Source organism: Musa acuminata, chromosome BXJ1-6 (genome assembly GCF_036884655.1).
Source record: "Musa acuminata AAA Group cultivar baxijiao chromosome BXJ1-6, Cavendish_Baxijiao_AAA, whole genome shotgun sequence".
Classification (NCBI taxonomy): domain Eukaryota; kingdom Viridiplantae; phylum Streptophyta; class Magnoliopsida; order Zingiberales; family Musaceae; genus Musa; species Musa acuminata.
In genome coordinates this window covers 36917555-36941856 of record NC_088332.1, presented here as the reverse complement: position 1 = coordinate 36941856, position 24302 = coordinate 36917555, and the positions used below count along the sequence as shown (strand labels likewise).

The 24302-nt window shown below is 36.5% G+C and overlaps 2 protein-coding genes across 2 annotated transcripts; both read right to left on the bottom strand.

Annotated features, from left to right (window-relative positions):
- Window positions 1-581: 581 nt before the first annotated feature.
- On the bottom strand, window positions 582-1349 carry LOC135677515 (protein BIG GRAIN 1-like E). The gene has a single exon (XM_065189872.1). The coding sequence runs from the start codon at window positions 1347-1349 to the stop codon at window positions 582-584; it is 768 nt and encodes a 255-aa protein (XP_065045944.1).
- A 19496-nt stretch (window positions 1350-20845) lies between these two features.
- Window positions 20846-22873, bottom strand: LOC135677801 (uncharacterized). Its single transcript, XM_065190198.1, has 2 exons — window positions 22589-22873; window positions 20846-21959 (listed from the first exon to the last, which is right to left on the bottom strand). The coding sequence occupies exon 2, from the start codon at window positions 21820-21822 to the stop codon at window positions 21124-21126; it is 699 nt and encodes a 232-aa protein (XP_065046270.1). The 5' UTR covers window positions 21823-21959; window positions 22589-22873; the 3' UTR covers window positions 20846-21123.
- Window positions 22874-24302: the final 1429 nt, after the last annotated feature.

Below are 24302 nucleotides of genomic sequence, written 5' to 3'. Positions count from 1 at the left end.
CCTCCTTTGTTTTTGACTATGTTAGTAATGTATTCTGGCATTAGAATCTTTTCAACAAGTATCTATTACCCATGTTTTTAGAGAAGTCAACAACTGTTCTCACTAGTTAGCTTCTATGGCCAAGCTTTGGAAACTTGACTTTATGTGGAAGCTAGGTTTTCCTCCTGAGTTCCTTGAGGCTTTGAGCTCTGATGAGCAGAGCACAGATTATACCAGGGTGCTTTTAAGTAATATAGCAATGCTTTTTGTTCTTGTCAAAAAAAAAGAAAAACAGAAAGAAACATGGACATTTACTTTGTTTCCTGGGAATCATCTGAGCAGATGAGAAGTGAGATGATTGTGTTTCTGAGATGTAGAATCTTAGATGTGACCAAGGGTACATGTAACTAGCAATTATCATTAAAAGGAATACTTTAGGATGCTGAAACTTGAAGAAAATTCTTGTGCTTTTCAACAAATAGGGTGCATCATTTCACATATTTGCAAGCCAAAGACAGAAATCTGGTTATGAGAGACCATCTCCCATGTAAGAGGAAACATGATTTGACAAAATCAGATGTAATATATTTATTTATGCTGATTCAACGAAAGGCAACATTCCCCAGATCATAGTTCTTCAGCTCAAACAGTTCAGAGCTGGATTCACTCCCTCCCCGATCCTCCTCTTCTGTCCTCCTGAACCACTTGTGTTGCTTCTTCATGAACTCTTCACTCCACAATGCTTCTTTGTCAAGAAGCCGATTACCAGCTTTACTAGTTAGCCATTTGTTCTCAGGATAACCATCCATGGATTTAGCTCTCTCAACCAGCCAATCCTCATCTATTACCCTCTTATCGTACCCAAGTTCTCTCTGTGAGCAGAAAGGAGCATATTTCTGGTGCCCACTAGACTTGCTATTGCAGCAACGCTCCGTGGAACACAGGATGCTGGAGTCATTTCTCTTCATGCGCTGGGAGTAGTTGATGCTACCTTTTCTCCTCCCTGCATGCATCTTCTCAAAACTTGCGTCCTCCTCTGACTCAGTGGGGTTGAGAGCCCTTGATTTCTTCCTGTAGATGGCTTGCTTGATGAAAGAGTTGAGGAAGCTAGCTAACCTACGACCGGCCGAGCTGGGCTGTCTGCTCTTCTTGTCATTGCGTTGGTTCTCAACCTTTTTGGACTGCTGTGGAAGTCTGGTGGACCTTGCAAGTGTGTCCAAACTCCTATCTCCTCCCCAGCTGATCAGTCTCTCTTCTCTCATGGATCTCTGAAGGCCGAGGCCTGCGCCATCGATTCCGCCGGAGAAGTACCATGTTGCCTCGAAGACGTCGATCTCGTCGGAGTCAGCTTGGCTATAACCCTTCGACATCACTGAGGGGAAGGACTGGGAGGAAGAGGACATGGAAATCAAGTGCATACCTTGCATGGGATATTGCAGGTTTCATCTGAAGTGATGAACCCTCTTTTTAACTACAGGACCATGAGAGAAGAGGTGCTTCCACTTGGTGGCATCGATGCTGATGGATGGCCCATGCAGTGGCAGGAAGGGGACAAAGAGTAATATTCTAATGCGGAATAAGCGGAGTAAGATTATTTTCAAATAATAAGTTACCCATTTATTATTTTTATTTATCTCATATTATTAATGTTTTATATTTTATGTTTCTTTCAATAGTTTCAGTTAGTTAATTTTAAAGGCTTATAAATAAAGGTCTCCTCTAATTATATGAAATCATAAAAAAAAAGATAAGTCGGGCTCTTGTTGATAGCATAATATTTTTATGATTAAAAAAATTAAGAAGCATACTCTCCGCTTACCATATAGCCCATCAAGATAATTTACTAAATATCCACACTCATCATGTAGATCTTGTGTATCAGAAACTTAATTTACTAAATATAACTCTATAGCCCATCAAGATAAGGTTTAGTGGTAATAATGACGATAACAACAATAGTGTTATCAGCGATGACAGTGACAAATTTGATAGTGACGACTTTCATGATAGAAGTAATAGCAATAACCTAACAGTAATAATCGGGAATGCCAGTCCTATGGGCAACGTTGGAAGCATGAGGATGACTCGAGAACTTCAAGAGATTCACGACATGCTCACTAACTTGGGTTTAAGCACCAACAGAGTTCATGATGATAGTAGGATCAACCATGACAAAGTTGATGCTTATGGCTAGTCTAATCGTCAACATGGGCTTGCAATCCAACGTAGGCAACCAGCTTATTAAGATGAGTTAGACGAAGAAGGAATTATGGACTATCACAAAACTAATCAAAGAAGAGGTACAGGTGTAACTCAACCTCAACACTTCAACTGACATACTATTTGTCCATAACAACTAATGGTATATAACGATGATTTAGAAAATGATAGTGAAAGATACGAAAGATATTAAGCACCACTCAAACGAAATAGGCTATTTGAAGATTATCGCCTTAAAGCAAACCTCCCTAGTTTTAATGACCACCTCAGCATTGAAGATTTACTTGATTAGAGTTATGAAATAGAGAACTTCTTTGAGGTAATAGCATTGAAGATTTTCTTGATTAGAGTTATGAAATAGAAAACTTCTTTAAGGTAATAGATGTTCCTAATCACAAACAAGTCAAGTTTGTTATATACTAATTGAAAGGAGGTGTAGCAGCTTGGTGGGATACATTGCAAAATAACAAAAGAGGATAAGGAAAGACACCAATATAGACATCACAAAAGATGAAGCAACTTCTCAAAGAAAGATTCTTATCCCTAGACTATGAATAACTATTGTTCAAATAATATCAAAACTATATCCAAGGCACTCATCTATAATCGAGTATACCGATGAATTCTTATGCCTTTCAACTAGATATAACTTATTAAAGTCAAAAGACCAACAAACAACAGGGTATGTTAATAGACTGGATTTTAAAATTCAAGATAAAATATCTTTAACTCCAATATAAATAGTAGATAAAGCTCACAATATGACATTAAAGGTTGAAACGTTGTTGACTCGACCTCCAATTACTACCCGACAAATCTATACTATGACAACACCACCTATTATTGTGAAAGAGAAACAAGTTGTGACTAAGTCAATAAAATCTACAAATCAAGACATAAATATCAGAAGAACAATAATGCAAGCTAAGTATATTCTAACTATTATAAACAATTCATATGCTCGACCCTGATTGGAAAGTATTTCAAATATGAAAACTTGTTCCAACAAGTGTCATACTCATAAGATTATTAATCCTACATATTATAAAATTGACTTGGAAGAAAAAAAGAGATACCTAAGATGATACGATTGATGATATTGATAATATTGAAATAATAGAGGAAGAAGGGAACATGTTGTATATGTTATAAAAAGATTATTACTCATCTCAAGGTAAGAAGATCCATCTCAATGTAAGAAAATCTTCCATTTTCAATACAATGTTAATAACAAAGTCTGTGCATTGATTATAGACAATGGAAGCTATGATAATATTATATCCAAATCACTGGTGATGTACTTTAAATTATAGGCAGAAGCTCATCCAACACCATACAAGCTACGGTGAATTAAAGAAGACTCAACTGTCACTGTAACTGAGATTTGTAGAGTTTCTCTTTTACTTGGGAAAAGCTATGAGAAGGAAGTTATATGTGAGGTAGTTGACATATAAGTGCCATTGCTAATTGGTAGGCTATGGTAGTATGATGTGAATACAACTCATCTTGGAAGAAATAATATTTATGTATTTTGATAGAATGGAAAGAAAATTACCATTCTATTGATTAACAAAAAGGGAGATAAATATAACACTTCTAAAGTGGAGGGGAAGTCTTTTTTATCAAATCTAACTCTAGGCAGAAATTTATTGCTAGTTCTAAAAAAACAAGAATATAGTATGCTCTTATTATAAAAGAAGAAAAGTCATCTATAGTAAAGATTCAAATAAACTAAGATATATTAGAAGAATTGAAAGAGATTACCCCTAAAGTGTTACTAGATGAACTTTCACCCATGAGAGATATTTAATGCTAAACTGATTTGGCTCCGGGAGCAACTCTATTAAATTTATTTCTCTAGTAGATGAACCCAAAAGGGAGTGAGAGATATTAAGGGAGAAAGTAGAAGATTTGATATGAACATGAAATATTCGAGAAAGTATGAACTTGATGACGTTGTTACATAAAAAAGCATAGGAGAGAGAATGTGTTCAAGGAAGGATATGATGATGTTGTTACATAAAAAAGATTTCTTATAGGCACTTAGTTTTAAATAAAATTAATAATAATGCCTATATAATTAATTTATTAGATGATTAGAGGATTGTTAGGATCAAGAACACTAAGAGGGGGGGGTGGATTAGTACAGCGAAAAACTTTTGACGATTTAAAACGACGTTCGTACGATGAAATCGTTTCCGACGTAAAACCGTTTTCGGAAACTTAACTTGAAAGAGAGTTCGTAAAGGAGTGCAGCAAAAGTAATGAGGAAGCAAAGCACATATGGAGGTTTGCAGTAAGGTAAGCAGCAAGAATAAATGCAAACCAGAGAGCACCGCAATTTTAGAGTGGTTCGGTTAATCTTGACCTACATCCACTTTTGGCTTCCTCCTCCGATGAGGTCACCAATGTCCACTAGAGGCTTTCCTTCAATAGGTGAAGGCCAACCACCCTTTTATAATTTCACTCATTTTGACGGGCTTAGGAGACAACCCTTATAGAATTTTCACTCATCTCTTGAATGATCGAAACTTAGAAGAAAAGAGGGAGAACTTTTAGCTTATACAACACTTTTAAGTTCTAAAAATCACAGATTAAGATTAGATTTTCGGTGCCCTTTCATGCAGGAAAGGGTGGGGTTTATATAGGCCCCAAACTGGTTTGAATTTGGAGCTCAAAAATATTATCTCCTAGATTTTCGGGGTCCTGGCGGTACTACCGCCATAACTGGGTGGTACTACCTCTCGAAGACCGAGCTCAAGAGGTACCACTGCTTGACAGGGGTGGTACCACCGCCTAGTCTCTCTCGGAGACTGAGCCCAGGCAATACCACCGCTTGACAGGGGCAGTATCACTACTTGACAAGGGCGGTACCACCGCCCAGTCTCGCTCGGAGACTAAGCCTAGGCGGTACCACCGCCTGACCTAGGCGGTTGCACCACCAGCCAAGAAATCTGGGTCCGAATGGGCTGATCCATTCGGCCCAATTTGGGTCTGTCAAGGGCCCAATTGCCCACAGATTAAGTTAATGAGATCACCTCGCATTCCTAGCTTAATCTACATGCTGACTATGATATTTCTTAAGACATTTACTGCAACTTGCTCTGGTGTCTTAGCACTTATGCCCTTCTATCAGGATTGCATTCTTATCGGTGCCGCTCTTTAGCTCGCTGACGCCCAGTATAAAGGACTTGGTTATAACGAGCCAATTCTATCAAGTAGGGAAGTGAGAATGAAAGTTGTAAGTAACAGAATGCAACTGCTAAGTAAGCAGAAGGGAAGCCCTAAGTTATTAGTAAGCCTACAACTAGTTATGAGGAAGCCCACATATTGTCCGTGTCAATCGCTTCTTCTAGCGAGCTTCCGGCGAACTTCTGGCGAACATCCGACAAACCCTCGGCGATGCTCCGGCGGACTTCCGGCAAACTCCTGGACTTGCGACGATCCACTTAGCAAGTTCCGATAAGCTTCTTTGGCAAACTCCTGGACTTCTCGGATTTATTCCCGTAGAACCTCCGACGAACGTCCGGACTTCCGTCGAACTCTCGAACCCCCAATGTGATCATGGTCTTAACTCCGGTGCAACTCCTGTTACATGTCTTACTTCCATCGTAGTTAATCCTGCACTTATCTCAACATATGAATTAGATAACAAATGACAATTGACTTCATCATCAAAATCCTAGATTCAACAATCTCTCCCTTTTTTATGATGACAATCAATTGATAACGGAGTTAACCTTAACTCCCTCTATCTATATGCCATACTTGAGATAAGTCATTCTTGAATTCAAAGCCTTTAAATTCAAGAGACATATTGATAAGTTAAGATCATTTAACCTTATCAATACTCCCATCATAATTCTTATCATGATGTATTTCTCCGAAAATGATGTCAAGGCTTGACATCCATTTTCAGGTTTTACATTTCAAATGTGAAAGATAGTAATCATAGCAATTCATCATATGGTAAGATATCAACATGTAAAACTGCGATGTAAGTTCTTGATATCTTAACATAATATAAACGTTTCAAGTGTTTAGCAATCATAGCATTTCATCACATGACAAGATATCAATTTGTAGAATTGCGATGTATGCTCTAGATATCTTAACATAGTGCAAATATGGCAATAACATAGTGCAAATATGACATAGTGCAAATATGACAATCATAGTAATTCTATCACCAATTTATCATATATTTCGATGGAAGCTTTTGATATCTTAACATAATTCAAATTCAAATATGGCACTTATAGCATCAATTTATATAGCATTAAATTCAAATATGGCACTCATAGCATCAATTCATATATTTCTCATTCAAATATGACACTCATAGTATCAATTCATATATTTCTCCTCCTTTGTCATCAACAAAAAGAAGAATGATATTAGCAAATTTTAACTAGGGTTATGTCATTTTTCAATAATGAGTGATAGAATACCAATTATACAAACATCTCAAGGAAAACATGACATGGAGATGACTTTTATTGCTTCTTTATCTTTATTTGTTATTATCTTTCTGTATGAAGGAGGAAAGCCATTTGTGAGCTTACTCGAATGAAGTTAAAATTGATAAGATATTAAAGCACACTTTATTTTTATAAGAATCAAGATATGTGTGTGAATTAAATTCTTGCACGTAAAACTATTTCTCAAAAGATATAAGAAGGAATCGTCAAATCCATTTCTCGAAAGATATTTTTCACATGATAAGTCTACGAGAGATGTATTTGTTAGTTGATTCCATATGTCAAAAATCAATGATGTGAATCCAAAACTCGATATGACATATGTTTATTAAGTCTGAAAGAGAATAATGTATTGAGAAAATCCGATTGTTAGGATCAAGAAGATCCAAAAATGAAATTTAACACTTTCATGCATTCGGACAAGGTTTTGCTATAGATTTTCAAATTCAAAAATAAAGATAAAATATGCTTATTATCATGAAAATTTTTATATCCAAAACACATAATTTTCAATATGTAATTAAGACATGTAATTGTGTAAAATCATCATGGTAATTAAGTGATTTGATCATTAAATCAAAAAAGTCCAAAGAATAATCTTAACAAGTTCATGCATTCGGACATATTAACATTCCTAATTCTCTTCTAATGAAATCAAATTGTTCTTCACTTAGAGGTTTTGTAAAAATATCAGCTAGTTGATGTTTAGTATCAATGAACTCTATGATTACATCATGATTAGTGACATGATCTCATATAAAGTGATGTCTAATATCAATATGTTTTATTCTTGAGTGTTGAATGAGATTCTTTGTTAAACATATTGTACTTGTGTTATCACATTTAATGAGAATGTTTTTAAGATGAACTTTATAATCTTCTAAGGTATTTTTTATCTACACAACTTGTGCACAGCATGCACTAGCTGCAATATACTCAACTTCGGTTGTTGATAGTGTAACCGAGTTTGTTTCTCAGATGACCAGGAAACAAGGGAATGTCCCAAAAATTGACATGTTCCTGATGTGCTTTTTCTATCTAGTCTACACCTAGCAAAATCCGCATCAGTATAAACAATTAACTTAAAATTCTCGGATTTTGGATACCATAATCCTAGATTTATGGTACCTTTAAGATATCTAAGTATTCTTTTAATTACTATGCAATGAGATATCTTAGGGTTTGATTGAAACCTAGCACAAAGTCCTACACTGAATATGATATCTGGTCTGGTTGTAGTGAGGTAAAGTAAACTTCCTATCATACCCCTATAAGTTTTTTGATCGAAGCTTTCTCCGCTTTCATCAACTTCTAACTTAGTGGAGGTGCTTATAGGAGTGTTAATAGCTTTTGAGCTATCCATATTAAATCTTTTCAGTAGATCTAAAACATATTTAGTTTGACTAATAAAGATGTCATTGCTTAGTTGCTTAATTTGTAAGCCTAAGAAAAAGGTTAATTCTCCCATCAAACTTATTTCAAATTCGAGACTCATGGTTTTAGCAAAAGATTCACAAAGAGATTCATTCGTAGAACCGAAGATAATATCATCAACATAAATCTGAATAATGAGAAAATTATTTTTAAAATTCTTGATAAACAATGTAGTATCGACCTTACCTTTTGTGAAATTATTTTCAATAAGAAAAGTACTAAGTCTCTCATACCAAGCCTTTGATGAAATCATAAAACCCTTTTCATTTTGAACAAGTTTACAAAACTTGGTAAAATATCTAAAGTATTCATTTTTGTGTTTCAAGAAATAAGTCCATATGTATCTACTATAGTCATCTACAATGACGAAGGCGTATTTGCTACCTTCTAGGCTTGATGTAGAGATTGGTCCGAACAAGTCTATATGTATTAATTGTAATGGTCTAGAGGTGCTTATTTGATTCTTAGATTTGAAACTACCATTAATTTGTTTTCCTAATTGACAAGCATCACACACATTATTTTTGATGAACTTGATATGAGGAATTCCTTGTACAAGTTCTTTGTATGATATTTGAGTGATTAGTTTCATGCTAGCATGACCTAATCTCCTATGCCAAAGCCAAGCATTCTCATTCAAAACCGAGAAACACATTTCATTGCAAAGATCATTGATGTCAATGGTGTATACGTTATTATGTTTTAATGCAATCATAGATGTGTTTTTATATGGTTTTTCAATGATGCAAGCATTAGATTCGAATTTGACGATATATCCTTTATCACATAATTGACTAATGCTCAAGAGGTTATATTTTAAACCATCAACTAACAAAACATAAGTTGGATTTGTTATCTATGGTTCCTTTGCCAATGATTTTACCCTTGTTGTTGTCTCCGAAGGTGACATAGCCTTCGTTTATGCTAGTGAGCTTAGAGAATTGAGATGGATCTCCAGTCATATGCCTTGAGCATCCATTATTAAGGTACCATCTCTTGCTCCTAGCTTGTGATGGTGTATGTCTCTATAAGAAAGGATAATTTTTAGGTACCCATTTATTTTTGGGTGCCTCAAAAACTGATCTACATTGTTTATTATGTTGCATAGAGTTTATCATGATTCCTTTAGGAACCCAAATCAGTTTGTTCGGGCTAATTTTCTTGAATGGACAATGATACGTTTTATGTCTATGTTTGCAACAAAAGTTACATTTGCTTTGGTGCCGAACATGAAAGATAGGGCCTTTTATGAAGGTGGTTGGATTTTGGTGAGGACTTCTCACAAATCCGATTCCACTTCTTTTGGGAACGTGACCCTTATTTGTAAGGATCATGTTCAAAGACTTGCTACTAACCTCGAATTTCTTCAAAGTGTCCTTAAGTAGCAAGTTCTCTTTTTGGAGAGTTTCTATATCATGACATTTTATACATGGAGCTAAACTATCATAATATTCAGTTTTTAATTTATCAAAATTACTAATAAGACTATCATGCTCCTTTTTTAATAATTTATATTTTCTACTAATTGTTTTACATTCATCAAATAAGTCATGGAAGGCATTTAATAATTCATCAAATGATAAATCTATATCAATTAAATTTGTTATCTCCTCTTCGATGGTCATTAGGGCATAATGAGCAACTTGCTCGGTGTTGGACTCATCTTCTTCGGACGCACTTGAGTCATCCCACGTTGCTTTGAGCGCATTCTTCTTTGATGTTCTCTTCTTGGCTTAGGGACAATCACTTTTGTAGTGTCCTGGCTTTTTGCACTCGTAGCAAATAACTTGGTCATTTTTGGGTTCAAATTTATTTTTTGTGTCATTTTTAAACTTGTTTCTCTTAATGAATTTTTTGAATTTTCTTGTTAGAAGTGTCAAGTCATCGTCACAGTCCTCATCGCTTGACTTTTCTCTCGAGTGGTCATCTAAAGTTCTAAGTGTCATATCCTTCCTATTCATTGGAAGGATGTCTTCTTGCTCTTCATGAGTCTTGCAAGTCATTTCATAGGTCATTAATGACCCGATTAGTTCTTCAAGAGGGAAGTTGTTTAAATCTTTAGCCTCTTGAATAGCAGTGACTTTAGGGTCCCAACTCTTAGGAAGGGATCTTAGAATCTTATTTACGAGCTCAAAATCTAAAAAACTTTTGCCGAGTCCTTTTAGACCATTGACGACATCCATGAAACGGGTGTACATGTCGCCAATAGCCTCGCTCGGTTTCATTTGGAAAAGTTCAAAAGAATGTATCAAAAGATTGATTTTTGACTCTTTCACTCTACTTGTGCCTTTGTGAGTTACTTTGAGTGTATGCCAAATATCAAACGTGGTTTCACAAACTGAAATATGATTGAACTCATTTTTATCAAGCGCACAAAATAAGGCATTCATAGCCTTTGCATTAAGAGTGAAAGTCTTCTTCTCCAATTCATTTCAAACGATTATCGGAAGAGAAGACTTCAAAAATCCATTTTTGACAAGATTCCAAAGTTCAAAATCCACTGAAATAAGGAAGATCCTCATTCAGATCTTCCAATAGGTGTAGTTTATCCCATTGAACATGGGTGGACGTGTAATAGAGTGGCCCTCTTGGTTTCCGGCATATGCTATATCTCTTGGGTTTTAATCCATTTGAGAGTTAACCTCGCTCTGATACCAAGTATTAGGATCAAGAGCACTAAGAGGGGGGGGGGGGGTGAATTAGTGTAGCAGAAAACTTTCGACGATTTAAAACGACGTTCGTACGATGAAATTGTTTCCGATGTAAAACCATTTTCGGAAACTTAACTTGAAAGCGAGTTCGTAAAGGAGTGCAGCAAAAGTAATGAGGAAGTAAAGCACATATAAAGGTTTGCAGTAAGGTAAGCAACAAGAATAAATGCAAACCACTTTTAGAGTGGTTCGGTCAATCTTGACCAACATTCACTTTTGGCTTCCTCCTCCGACGAGGCCACTAATGTCCTCTAGAGGCCTTCCTTCAATAGGCGAAGGCCAACCACCCTTTTACAATTTCACTCCTTTTGATAGGCTTAGGAGACAACCCTTATTGAATTTTCACTCCTTTCTTGAATGATCGAAACTTGGGAGAAAAGAGGGAGGAGAACTTTTAGCTTATACAATACTTTTGAGCTCTAAAAATCATAGAGTAAGATTGGATTTTCGGTGCCCTTTCATGCAGGAAAGGGTGGGGGTTTATATAAGCCCCAAACTGGTTTGAATTTGGAGCTCAAAAATGTCATATCTCGGATTTTCGGGGTCCTAACGGTACTACCACCATAACTGGGTGGTACTACCTCTCGGAGACTGAGCTTAGGCGGTACCACTGCCCAGTCTCACTCGGAGACTGAGCCCAGGCGGTACCACCACTTGACAGGGGCGGTACTACCTCCCAATCTTGCTCGGAGACTAAGCCCAAGCGGTACCATCGCCTGACCTAGGTGGATGCACCGTCGGCCAGGAAATCTGGGTCCGAATGGGCTGATCCATTCGGTCAAATTTGAGTCTGTAAAGGGCCCAATTGCCCCAAATTAAGTTAATGGGATCACCTCCCATTCCTAGCTTAATTTATATGCTAACTACGATATTTCTTAAGACATTTACTGTAACTTGCTCCGGTGCATCAATCGCTTCTTCCGGCAAGCTTCCGGCGAACTTTCGGCAAACATCCGACGAACCCTTGGCGATGCTCCGACGGACTTCCGGCAAACTCCTGGACTTGCGATGATCCACTTGGCAAGTTCCGTTGAGCTTCTTTGGCAAACTCATGGACTTCTCAGATTTGTTCCCGCAGAACCTCCGACGAACATCCAGACTTCCGTCGAACTCTCGAACCCCCAACGTGATCATGGTCTTGACTCCAGCGCAACTCCTGCTGCATGTCTTACTTCCATCGTAATTAATTATGTACACTTATCTCAACATATGGATTAGATAACAAATGACAATTGACTTCATCATCAAAATCTGAGATTCAACAAGAATCTCAAAGACCTATAATATTGTAGGCTTATATGATTATTTTCCAAATAAAAATTTATTTTATCTAAGCATAAACTCAGTTTTTTTCTTAAATAGAAGGGATTAATACATAACAAGCTAAAGAGACTTTTTCAAAGACCAAGTTGCCTATTTATTATTTTTATGTATCCCATATTATTAATTTTTATATTTTATATTTTTTTAATAATATCATATTATTAATTAACTAGTTTTAAAAGTATAGAATTAATATAAATAAAGGCCTTCACTAAGTTTATGAAATTATTAAAAATAACTATTGTAAATATTTCTTCGAGTTTTTTTTTCTTATCCTTTCTTATAAGACCAATTTACTAAAATTATTTTTAATAATAATTTTTCTTATTTGTTTTCGTTCTGTGTCACCTTCTCACAGCGTAGAATGTTTTGAACATGTTGTCCTTGATTTCTGTCACTGCAAAGAGATTTTTTTGGCTTACATTGGATTGCATACGAAGCCTTTCCCTATAAAAGAAAAGAATATTTTCACTGATACATATCTTCTTAACCTGTAACTCCATTTTCAAGGATGCTTTTGATAGGCATCCGAAGCATCATTTAAGTATGCTGAAATCTTTCAGCTTCAATAACATTACGCTGAAAGTTCAGCAGAGCGGAAGAACATGAAAGTGTACGAAGCTGAAGTGACATGTGGATGCGATTGCATTCATGGTGTGCATACATGTTACAAAATCAAGGGGCAGCACCAGTGGCAAACTGATCACAAGAAAGAGATGTTCACCAACACATGGCTTCTGTCGTGTCATTTCGGGCGTCATTCATCCACAGACCTGTCTCAAGTTGCCAGTATCTTCAGTCTTAGCAGTGCAAAGCTTGAGCTTCCACTCAATGGAGTATACACCAGCTTTGGTGGCACGAGACGACATATGCACTTGTTCTCTTTCGCTCAGTTCCATACACCACACAGTAACATCTACTCGTTGGGTGTGCCTCTCCTCTTGAGGATGAGGAAGAAGAAAGCACCTTGTCTATTTTTCATTCAAGTCCAAGTTGATGTGGTATCTTCTCGCAGAAATCTTCAACCAAACATCTCCCAAGACTCCAAATCTTCTAATAGGTTTTCTGTGGTGAGAAAATATTCTGCTTGTCTTGTTTTGTCGCCAACATATTCTGCATGGTTTACAAGTATTTGTGCTATTCCCATATCAGTCTGATACAGGCATAACCTGATAATAACTACGGCAATAGATGGAACTCGGCACATTAGTTTCTGCTGAACTTGTTAGAGATGAGAGACAGTGATCCACTTTGCAACCAAAGTTTGCTGAAATCTGCTTTGGTAATTACTGAATCTATATTGTTCATCACCAGACAATCTTTCGTCACATATTGATCCTAATCCTCTAGAATGATAGGTCCTGCAACTCGTGACATTGAGGTCCATGAAAATAATATGACAAGAAACGCTTAGAAGTTAGCAGTATGTGGTTTTAGTACCGATAAGCGTGGCATACTTAGCATCACAGAAGCTGTAACCCTCAATTATGTCCATGGACATTATGAGACAGAGGTTATATCAGTATAACCAGAAATTGGTTATAATAAGAGAAAACTAATAGAATAATTATATTGTTTCGAGGTGAAACTACGTTTAATGTTATTTGCACACGAATTGACTGTGCCAGAAGATTAACTGCGGGGTGAAAGCCTGCTTATCTTGTCCAAGATTGGAGTCACTGGGGAGGGCTGAACGAGTGCAAACATCATGAAGAAGTCCAGACAGTTCATGTTTGGGAGCACAAGTTCTAAAGCTAGTCCTAGAAAATAAGGACTTTCGAACTGTTTCGTCAAGCTTCAATCTGCTATAACGTGGTTATTACTGTGTGCAATCAAATGCATTTACTTATCATCTCCCATGTCTGTCTCTAAAGCTATTACTGTGGCTCTCTTTGATCTTCTTCAGAGTCATCAATTTGGACGCAGAGTTGTGGACTATCATCACGGTAGAGGAGTCTTGGCATCTCAATGTGTCCTCCCGCAAATTTAAGCCTTGTCGAGAGTTCAAAGTAGCTGTTCTGATCAAATTAAAGGCATCATTATCATTATTTCCACTCAGCCCATCTTGACATCTCTCCATGATTGCACTTATTTTTGTGCTCTTTATTTTACTTACACTAATTTTCCCTTTCCCTCCCACATCCAGGGTAGATGAAGAGGTCTTAGGGTAAGATAAAAAAATAATCGATATACTTGTACCACTAATTTTACTTACAGGATTAAAGGACTTTAATCCTACTTCGGCACGACTCGTACGTGGATGATAAAATTATTTCATAAAGAAAAAATAGTACAGGAACTTAATTCATTAATTCATTACGATTGACTCATTACAATATTCTAATCCCTTCTTATATATTAAATACAATATTAAAAATAAAAATATAGAAATAAGAAAGATTACAATCATATCAATAATTCTGATTTGATTCAAAGAATATTCTTGATTAATAAACTTCTGTCTATAAAGAAATGAATATTCAATAAAAAAATATCGGATTTATTTTATTTGATTTTATATTTATCTTTTTTTTCTCTTTGAGCGATCGATATTGTCATGTGATGATTTATGTAAAATATTTCTAAATTAATAAAATTTATTCAAATTATATATATATATATATATATATATATATATATATTAAATTGCTCCTTCGTCATGTAAAGGTTCATGCCGATTAGGTTCAAAGTGGCAGAAGCCCAGTGAGGCCAACTCAAAGAGAATACTTTTAACACTGTTCTTCTCACCCAAAACCCACAACTCATCTCAAAAAGAGTCGGCCATCAGCATTCTCTGGAAGGAGGCAGTATTATATGACGACATGGCAGGAGCAGGGCTAGAGAAATGTGTTGAAAATTTGATAGGAAGAGGGGATGGAGTTATCAAATAGAGGAAGAGTAGGACAAGCTTTAATCTTCTATATTTCTCTCAAAAAATATTTTTACAATTTCAGAAACTCTATTACACTCATGACCCAACATATGGGGTTTATATAGTCCCTAAAGATACATTATATTAATTGTATTCAAGATGAATTATTCTCTTTCAAGAAACCCTTTCAAGAACCAATAACTAATTTGACTTATTTTTCTATAGACTTTTAATCCATTTTTTCTTCTTGATGTAATGAATCTCCCTCTTGATGCAATGAACCTCTTTATGACATTTGAATAAGTTTAATTCCAACATTCTCCCCCCTTAAACTTGTTCCATCTAGCATGCCAAGTTTCTTTCGAAGTTGTTGAAATTTTTCAAATTTGAGAGGTTTTGTAAGTATATCAGCCACTTGTTCACTTGTCTTAACATGATGTATCTCCACTTCTTTATTTTTGATATGATCTCTTATGAAATGAAATCTTGTATCGATATGCTTCTATCTTTCATGATAGACTGGATTCTTGGCTAAGGCAATAGCTGATTTGTTATCAACATAAATCTTGGTTGACTTCTCCTGTGGCATATGAAGTTCTTGGAGTAATCTTCTTAGCTATATTGCATGACAAACACTAGAAGAAGTTGCTATATATTCTGCTTCACAAGTTGATAGAGCAACGATTTGTTGCTTTTTTGAAGGCCAAGTGGATGTAGCTTCACCAAAATAAAATACAAATCCAGTTGTACTCTTCCGATCATCGTAGCTTCCGGCCCAATCACTGTCACTATATCCAATGAGCTCCAACTTTTTAGATGATGAATAGAACATTCCATACTCAATTGTTCCTTTGATATATCGCAAAATTCTTTTAGCGACATTTAAATGAGATGTCTTTGGAACTTCCATAAATCTACTTATTAAACCAACTCCAAATAGTATATCAGGTCGAGTGCATGTCAAATACCTTAAACATCCAACTAGACTTTTATAATAAGTTGGATTAATATATTTACCTTCACCTTCCTTGGTCAACTTGGTGCCATATTCAACAGGTGTATCTGTAGGATGACAATCTTCCATGGAAAACTTCTTTAAAACCTCATTTGCATAATTTTCTTGTGAGATAAAAATTCCTCCATTATCTTGGATAACTTCGATACCAAGGAAATAAGTCATTAAGCCCAAGTCGGTCATCTCAAACTCTTTTTTCATAGAGTGCTTAAAATCTTTAATCATGGAGCTACTATTGCCTGTAAATATTAAATCATCTACGTACAAGCATACAAACAAGATATCTCCATTAGAGTTAGATTTCGTATAGAGAGCATGTTCATATGGACATTTAGAAAAATCATTTTGAATAAAATAAGCATCTATTCGAGAATTCCATGCTCGTGAGGCTTGTTTAATCCCATAAAGAGCTCTCTTTAACTTATATACTTTGTCCTCTTGTTCTTGAATAATAAAACCAGGGGGTTGTTGAATATATACCTCTTCTTCAAGAACTCCATTAAGAAATGCTGATTTGACATTCATTTGTAAAATCTTCAATTTCATTTGAGCTGCTAGAGAGATAAGTAATCTTACTATCTCCAATCGAGCAACTGGCGCAAATACTTCTTCATAATCAATCCCATATTGTTGTTTATATCCCTTCGCAACTAATCTGGCCTTGTATTTCTCCACCTCTCCTTTTGTATTTCTTTTTGTTTTGAAGATCCACTTAACACCGATAGCTTGGTGGTCTTCTGGAAGTGTAGCAAGCTCCCATGTATTATTTTTGTTAATGGCATGAATCTCTTCATTCATAGCTTGTCGCCATTTTTCATCTCTATAAGCTTCTTCAAAGGTTAATGGATCATATCCTACAAAAAGACAAAATAAAGAAAGTTTATCATTGTTAGTATCAATCCTTCGAGTCACATCATATAGGTCCTGAATCGGTCTTGTCCTTCTTATAATTGGACTTCTTAAATCATGTGACCTAGCTAATCTAGGTGATGATTCTAGCAAAGCTACTTCGGTGCTTGCTTGTATTGTATCATCTTCTTCTGAAGCTATAGCTTTCTTATGCTGCTCATCACTTTTCCAGTTCCAAATATGTTGTTCATCAAACTCAACATCTCTTGACATCACAACTTTTTTTGTGATAGGATTGTAGAGTTTGTAACCACTGGAATTCTCTGGATAACCTAGCAAAATATATTTTTGACTTTTATCCTCCAATTTTGTTCTCTTCTCTTCTGGTATCTTGGCAAATGCAACACTTCCAAAAATCCTTAAATGATCAACTCTTGGTTTTTGTAAGGTCCATGCTTCTTCTGGTGTAATATTATCAATTCGCTTTGTCGGAAACCTGTTAAGTAAATAAACTGCACAAGCAACAGCATCACCCCAAAATTCTTTCGGAATTTTTCTTTCCTTTAACATACATCGGACCATATTAAGGATAGTCCTATTTTTTCTTTCTGAGACACTATTTTGTTGAGGTGTGTATGGCATGGTGAATTGATGTAGAATTCCATTATTTCTACAAAAGCTTTCAAATTCATTTGATATATATTCACCACCCCTATCTGTTCTTAAACGTTTAATCTTACAACAACTTTGTCTTTCAACCAAATCCTTAAATTCTTTGAATTTGCTTAAAACTTCTTTCTTTTCTTTTAACATATAAACCCAAGTTTTTCCACTATGATCATCAGTGAAGGTAAGAAAATACCTGCTTCCTCCAAGTGATATTGGATTGATAGGGCCACAAACATCTGAGTGTACCAGATCAAGTCGATTCCATGCTCTTTTTGTCATTCTCACTTTGAAAGGCTTTCTTTCTTGCTTACCCATGACACATACTTCATACAATTTTGTTGGACGATCAATTTTTGGCATTCCTGTCACCATATTATACTTCTCTAGAAGTTTCAAAGCCTCAAAATTTAAGTGAGCATATCTAAGATGCCAAAGTATAGAGATATCCTCAATATCAGCTTTAAAATAATTTGATTGATCAAAAATACTTAAATGTAGAGGAAACATTGTGCCATTTTCACATGTGATATCAGTGTTTTATTCTTATCACGAATTGAGAGAGTCATATCTTTCATCTCAATTTCATAACCTTTTTCAAGTAATTGTCCCAAGCTTAAAATATTATTTTTCATATCAGGAACATAATAAACATCTGAAATGCATACTTCCTTGCCATTATTAAGTTCAAGGAGAATTTTACCTTTGCCTCTTACTGGTCTTTGAGACAAATCGCCAAATGTAATGTTCCCGGAATAACTTGTATCTATTTCTGAAAATAGCTCTTTGATGCCACACATGTGATTTGAAGCTCCAGTATCTAGATACCATGTCATAGATTGATCCTCTTTCAAATTATCATAACTCATTAATAAAACTTGATTTACGTTCTTTTCTTCCTCAACAAAATTTACCTTATCATCTTGATTGTTAGGATTATAATAACATTCATAAGAATAATGTCCATACCTTTTGCAAACATAACAATGTATTTCAGACCTTTTAGAGTTTCTGCCATGTCCACGGCCTCGGCCACATCCTCGACTATAACCTCGGCCTCTTTGGCTAGAATTTTCTCCACCACCTTCATTGTTTGGAGATTCTTGATTGGTCTGATTTCTGCCTCATCTTCTTCTTTGTCCTCGTCCTCTTCCTCTTTGAGAATTTAATTCTCGTTTATTTTCAAGAGTAAGCTTCGTTTGTAATGCTTGCTCCATAGTTTTGTCTTCTCCTCTTTTTGTAATCCTTTGTTCATGAACTTGAAGGGAACCCATAAGTTCTTCTAAAGACATTTTTTCCAAATCTTTAGATTCTTCGATCGCAACAGCAATAAAATCAAATTTCGGATCTAGAGATCTCAATATTTTTTCTATTACTCTCTGATCATTTACTTGTTCACCATTTCGTCTCATTTGATGAACAATAGAAATGATTTTTAAGTAATCAGAAATGGTTTCAGAAGTACCTTGTTGTAATTTCTCAAACTCGACTCGTAAAACTTGTAGACGAAGTTTCTTTACCTTATCAACACCACCGAATGCTCTTTGAAGCATTTCCCAAGCCTCCTTTGAAGTATTTGCTAGAGCGATGATCTCGAACATTGTATCATCAAGGCCTTGGTAGATTGTGAACAAAGCCTTTTTCTCTTTCTTTCTTTCTTTGAGTTGTTTTCTTCCTTCTGCATTCATTGCTCCTTCTTCTGCTGGACTTGGTTCAGCAAATCCATCTTCTACAAACTTCCATACATCTTGGGAGCCTAGAAGAACCTTCATTTGGATGCACCATATGTCATAATTTTCTTTTGTCAATCTATGGATCTGGAATTGGATGACACTTGAGGAAGAAGTCAGGATGAAGTTATCAAATAGAGAAAGAGTAGGAGAAGCTTTAATCTTCTATATTTCTTTCAAAAAACACTTTTACAATTTTAGAAACTCTATTACACTCATGACCCAACATATGGGGTTTATATAGTCCCCAAAGATACATTATATTAATTGTATTCAAGATGAATCGTTCTCTTTTAAGAAACCTTTTCAAGAACCAATAACCAATTTGACTTATTCTTTTATAGATTTTTAATCCATTTTTTTTCTTGATGTAATGAATATCCCTCTTGATGCAATGAACCTCTTTATGACGTTTGAACAAATTTAATTCCAACAAAACGGAGCTTGTGCTCTATCTATCTAGACTACGGGCCAGAAGCCCTGCTTTCCCAGCCATGCTCAAAGTCATCAGAACCATCTCTTTCATTGCTGTGCCTCTTCGTTTAGCCTGTCCCCTGCTGTCCCTTCGCTTTGCAACTTGAGGCGGCAAGATGGAGAGCAAGAAGAAGGTCCTGGAGGAGAAGGTAAAAGAAATGGAAGATTTCCTCTGTCTCTGTCCATTCTCCTGCTGCTTTGCCGGTACGGTCGGCAAGATGATGAAGGCGCCCGGGAGGAATGGCGAGCGCTTGCGCCGGGCCACGTTCAAGGGGAATCCCAAGGGTTACTTCGGCGAGCTGCGAGCCAAGAAATGAGCAGCAGAGTACTGCTCCTTTCTACATGACAGTACTGTTTTGATAAGAACGCTGGAACTGAAGTGTGATTGAGTAGTGACTCGTCTCTGGCACTACGATTGTGCTCCAACTCTTTGTTTGCTACCCAAAGCCTTTGGTTTGATCTTTTCTTTGCTTTTGTGAGATTCCTGTAGCAGACGTTTGAATTTTATATTCAAGGACATTAATTTTTTAAAGAGAAAAAAACAAAAATCAAAAGTTTAAATGTATTTAATATTTATTTTAAAAATATCTCTTAGTGAACTCTTGGTCTGAGGAACCAAAATCTTGACTTGGTCATTGGTCGATTGGATTCTGGTCCCTTAAACGTGTATGTGATATCAAGTTGTTGGCCATTTTCCCTGGACTCAATCATGGGCCTACAGTACAAGCAAAGGAGATGGACTCGAGGGAAAGAAAGCAAACCTGACTTTACCAGTCAGGATTAGTTAGAGGGGACATCAAAACTTCTTATCTCAATCTTGATTTGGGGTCCATGAGATCTGAAGCACTTTGGTCACTGAAACAAAACCTAAACCTCTCATCTCAAGCTTGATTTAGAGTCCACGAGAGCTGAAGTCTTAGGTCAAATGGCTCGATAGGGGTATTCTTCACCCTTATTATGAAAGCAAACACCTCTAAACCTGATCTCAAATCTTTGGCTGAATTCAAGTAGACAAAATCAAATATCTAATCATGACCCTCACTGCAGTCCAGGCTCAACCACTAGACACGCGCACACATTTGTATGGGAGCAGCTGATTTTGAGAACTAAAAATCAAAGATTCATCCCAGAAAAATAATCAGTCAAGCCATGGAACAAAGGCTGAAGGTTCCAAGAAAAAAAAGGTTAAAGAGAAAGCAGTGCCATTAGGATGAGTTCCTCCAACATAGTTCTTTTAACGCTTTAAGCAGGATTGCAGGCTTTCAAGAAAGCCAAATCTATGGCTGCTCCCATGTCTCTTTTATTCCTCCCTACCCACCATTTCATCTTCCCGCTATATCACCAAAAATAACGTGATACGATGAGCGTATTATGCCTTGATTCCCTCTCTCGAGTACTTTATGGACCCCCTGGTTATATCGATCTCGATCAGGTTGTCCTCTTCGTTGATCTCCGATAAGAGCTCCATGAGGCCTTGTTGCCTCAGCACCGAATCCGGCAGAAGGTTCGTCAGGAATCCTCTCCTCGTATCCGGCAATGGCTTCATCAGCGCTTTAGGCTTTTCAGGTGCAACGAAATGGCCATCGGGGAGCGAGATCTCGATGAGGTTCTCGTCGTCGGATATGGAATCCTCGGAGCTTTCCGTCGAGTGGCAAGCATCCTCCGGCAGAGACTCGTCGTCGTCGTCGTCGAAGTTGGAGAACTGCGACGCGCTTCGACTTAGACTATCCGGTGTGCCGCTGTCGGATGAAGTCCAAGTGTGCGTCAACTCTCCCTCTCCAGACCCGGCGACTGCTGCGTCGACCTTCTTGTCAGCAAAAACTTGGTCAGCTGGTGATGGTTTCTGGATCGAGTCGGACTTGACGAGCTGCCTGATCCTTGGCAAAGAGAACGGAAGAGAAGTGGAGAGCACCAGAACGAACAAGGTGGCAAGAAATGCTGAAGCCAAATGACTCCTGCAACAACTCCAGAAGCTAAACAGGAGGAGGAGACACAGTGAGATGGCCACCACTCTAGCATGGCTGGGGAAGCAAGGAATTGCCATTTGATCAACCAGTGGTTGAAGCATGAGCAGGAAATCTCGGAGGCAACTGATAGGACCTCGAATCAATAAACAACAAGAGAAGACGAAGACTGTTGTTGGAATAGAATGCTTTACTGCTCAGCAAGATTTGATGTAGGACAACTCACCAACTCAGATCCCACCTGCAAGGAAGAGAGAAGGAAAGATGGTGAAGTCTCGGCCTGAAACAGTAAAGCAATTGCAGAAGAGAGGTAGATGTGTGTGGTGGTGGGGGGGGGAGAGGGGGGCGGGGGGAAGGTGGTGATGCTTTTTCCCTACTGGCTAGGCTTTTACCACCTCCCCCATTGCCCACACTTCTCCAAGGAATAAATTACTCTCTCCCACATCTGAGCCTTCTCTAAGAGCACACCAGAAGGTGGTGGTGGTCCTGTTCCTGAGTCTTTGATTCTCTTGGGAAGGCCATGGGTGGTGGCTTCACTGCATAGGTTTTGAGCTCCCACGACTTGGAAACTCGAGCAACCATATGCAGGAGCTTCAGACCACCACATGGCACTTTCCCCCTTCCATCAGAGAAATCGAAAGAAACAGGTCGAACAAAGGTGCCAATATTTTATATGCATCACATTCAAATTTCTGCAGCTCCAAGACAGATCAAGAAAACCAATCCTATTAAGTTGAACGCAGACCATAATATCTGTTCTTAGTTTGCAGGAAAAAGACCATCGTACACCTAAACCACTAACATATTGCCTTGAGATCCCATCTAGATCAATACCAGTAAAACCATCTTCTTCATGAATGAATCACTTACCTCGGCAATGCAACTGCTGCAATCCTTCAACTACAGCCACCATATTCCCATACGAATGCAGCATCGTTTACATCTATCTGAGGAAACCTAACTGGCTTGGACTCTTACCCAACAAACTTAAGATACAAGGAACCTGCTGTGATCCACAACAACAACAATTATCAGATATGTTGCTCTATCCACCAGAGATCTTGCGATCTATGATTAGTTATCTAGATTCAAGGAGGTTGTCTGTTGTTTGTGCTGCTAATGATGGGCTCAGATGTGGCTTTCTTATCCGGTAATGATGCCCGAGTCCGACGCCTAATCGACTCAAATCCCACACATACCAATGGAGGAGGCCCCTCTGTGTCATTTGTGCATGTTTGAACATCATTCACCGTTGATTGTGCCATAAAGTGGGTCCTTGAAAGGATTCCTCCTTTGAGCTTTTGGAAGTATGTTCTTCCTTGTCATAGTCTCCTCTGTCTTCTTTTCTTCCAATCCAAATGCATCAACAGTAAATCTATGGGGACAAGTAATGTTCTATTAGCCTCACTTTTTAATCTGATGATTAATCTTCAACAGTGTTATATATATATATATATGTATATATATATATGTATGTATATATATATATGTATATGTATATATGTATATATATGTATATATACAAATGTATATATGTGTATATATATATATGTATATACATATACATAATTATATATATATATATATACATACATACGTATATGCATATACAATGTAAAATATTTGTTTAGTTTCACTATGAAGTTATATAGCATCATGAAAGTCCATTTGAGCAAATAAAATATTAATAAAAGATACATTTTAATTTAACTTAGATATTCCAAATTATTAATAAAATCATTTTTTATCAATTATGTTATATGGTGAACATAATAATAACTATTAACTATTTAAAACACAAAGATGCATGATACATTTTTTTTTTTCAAGTATGTATGTTTTCGCTCTACTAAACGTGTATATGCATAAGCGAAGAATATGATAATAATAATAATAATAATAATAATAATAATAATAATAATAATAATAATAACCAAATCATATTAGTGATGCACATAAGGATATTATTATATCTAGAAATAACTATTAGATATAGCATGTCCCGTTTAGATATAAACAAATATACACAATATAGTACTCTTATATAAGTAATTTATATTTTAAAAATACTTTTTGCTTTTCTTTATTAGCCAGTAATGGTTTATACTGTGATAGTACAACATCCACCAAAATCACTCTGCATATGATTACAAACAAACCAACATTCGGACATATATTAGTGTGTTACGGGATTGATAGCAACTGCCATTAAATCTCTTAATTAAAACGTAATCCCTCAACGTATATGAGATATGTAGTAGTATTCATTATAGATCATTCTAGCATGATGTATACAAAACATATATAAATTTTGTGTCTCTCGCATATCTTCCACATTTTGCCGTTGAAATAATGGCAAACTTAACTCCACTAAATAATATACTTAAACATATTTAATAATTAGATGCGTCATATGCTTAAGTAATTTTTTATTTGGTAATATTTTGTTGTTATCTTAGTATTATCTTGTGCATATGGCACAAGTTGGAAACTAGTGCGTGTAGGTTGTTCTAATAAAACTCCAAAGAAGGGACAAAGGTAGGTATAGTGCGTAACACTTGGCCTTCTCAAGAGCGCTTCAAAT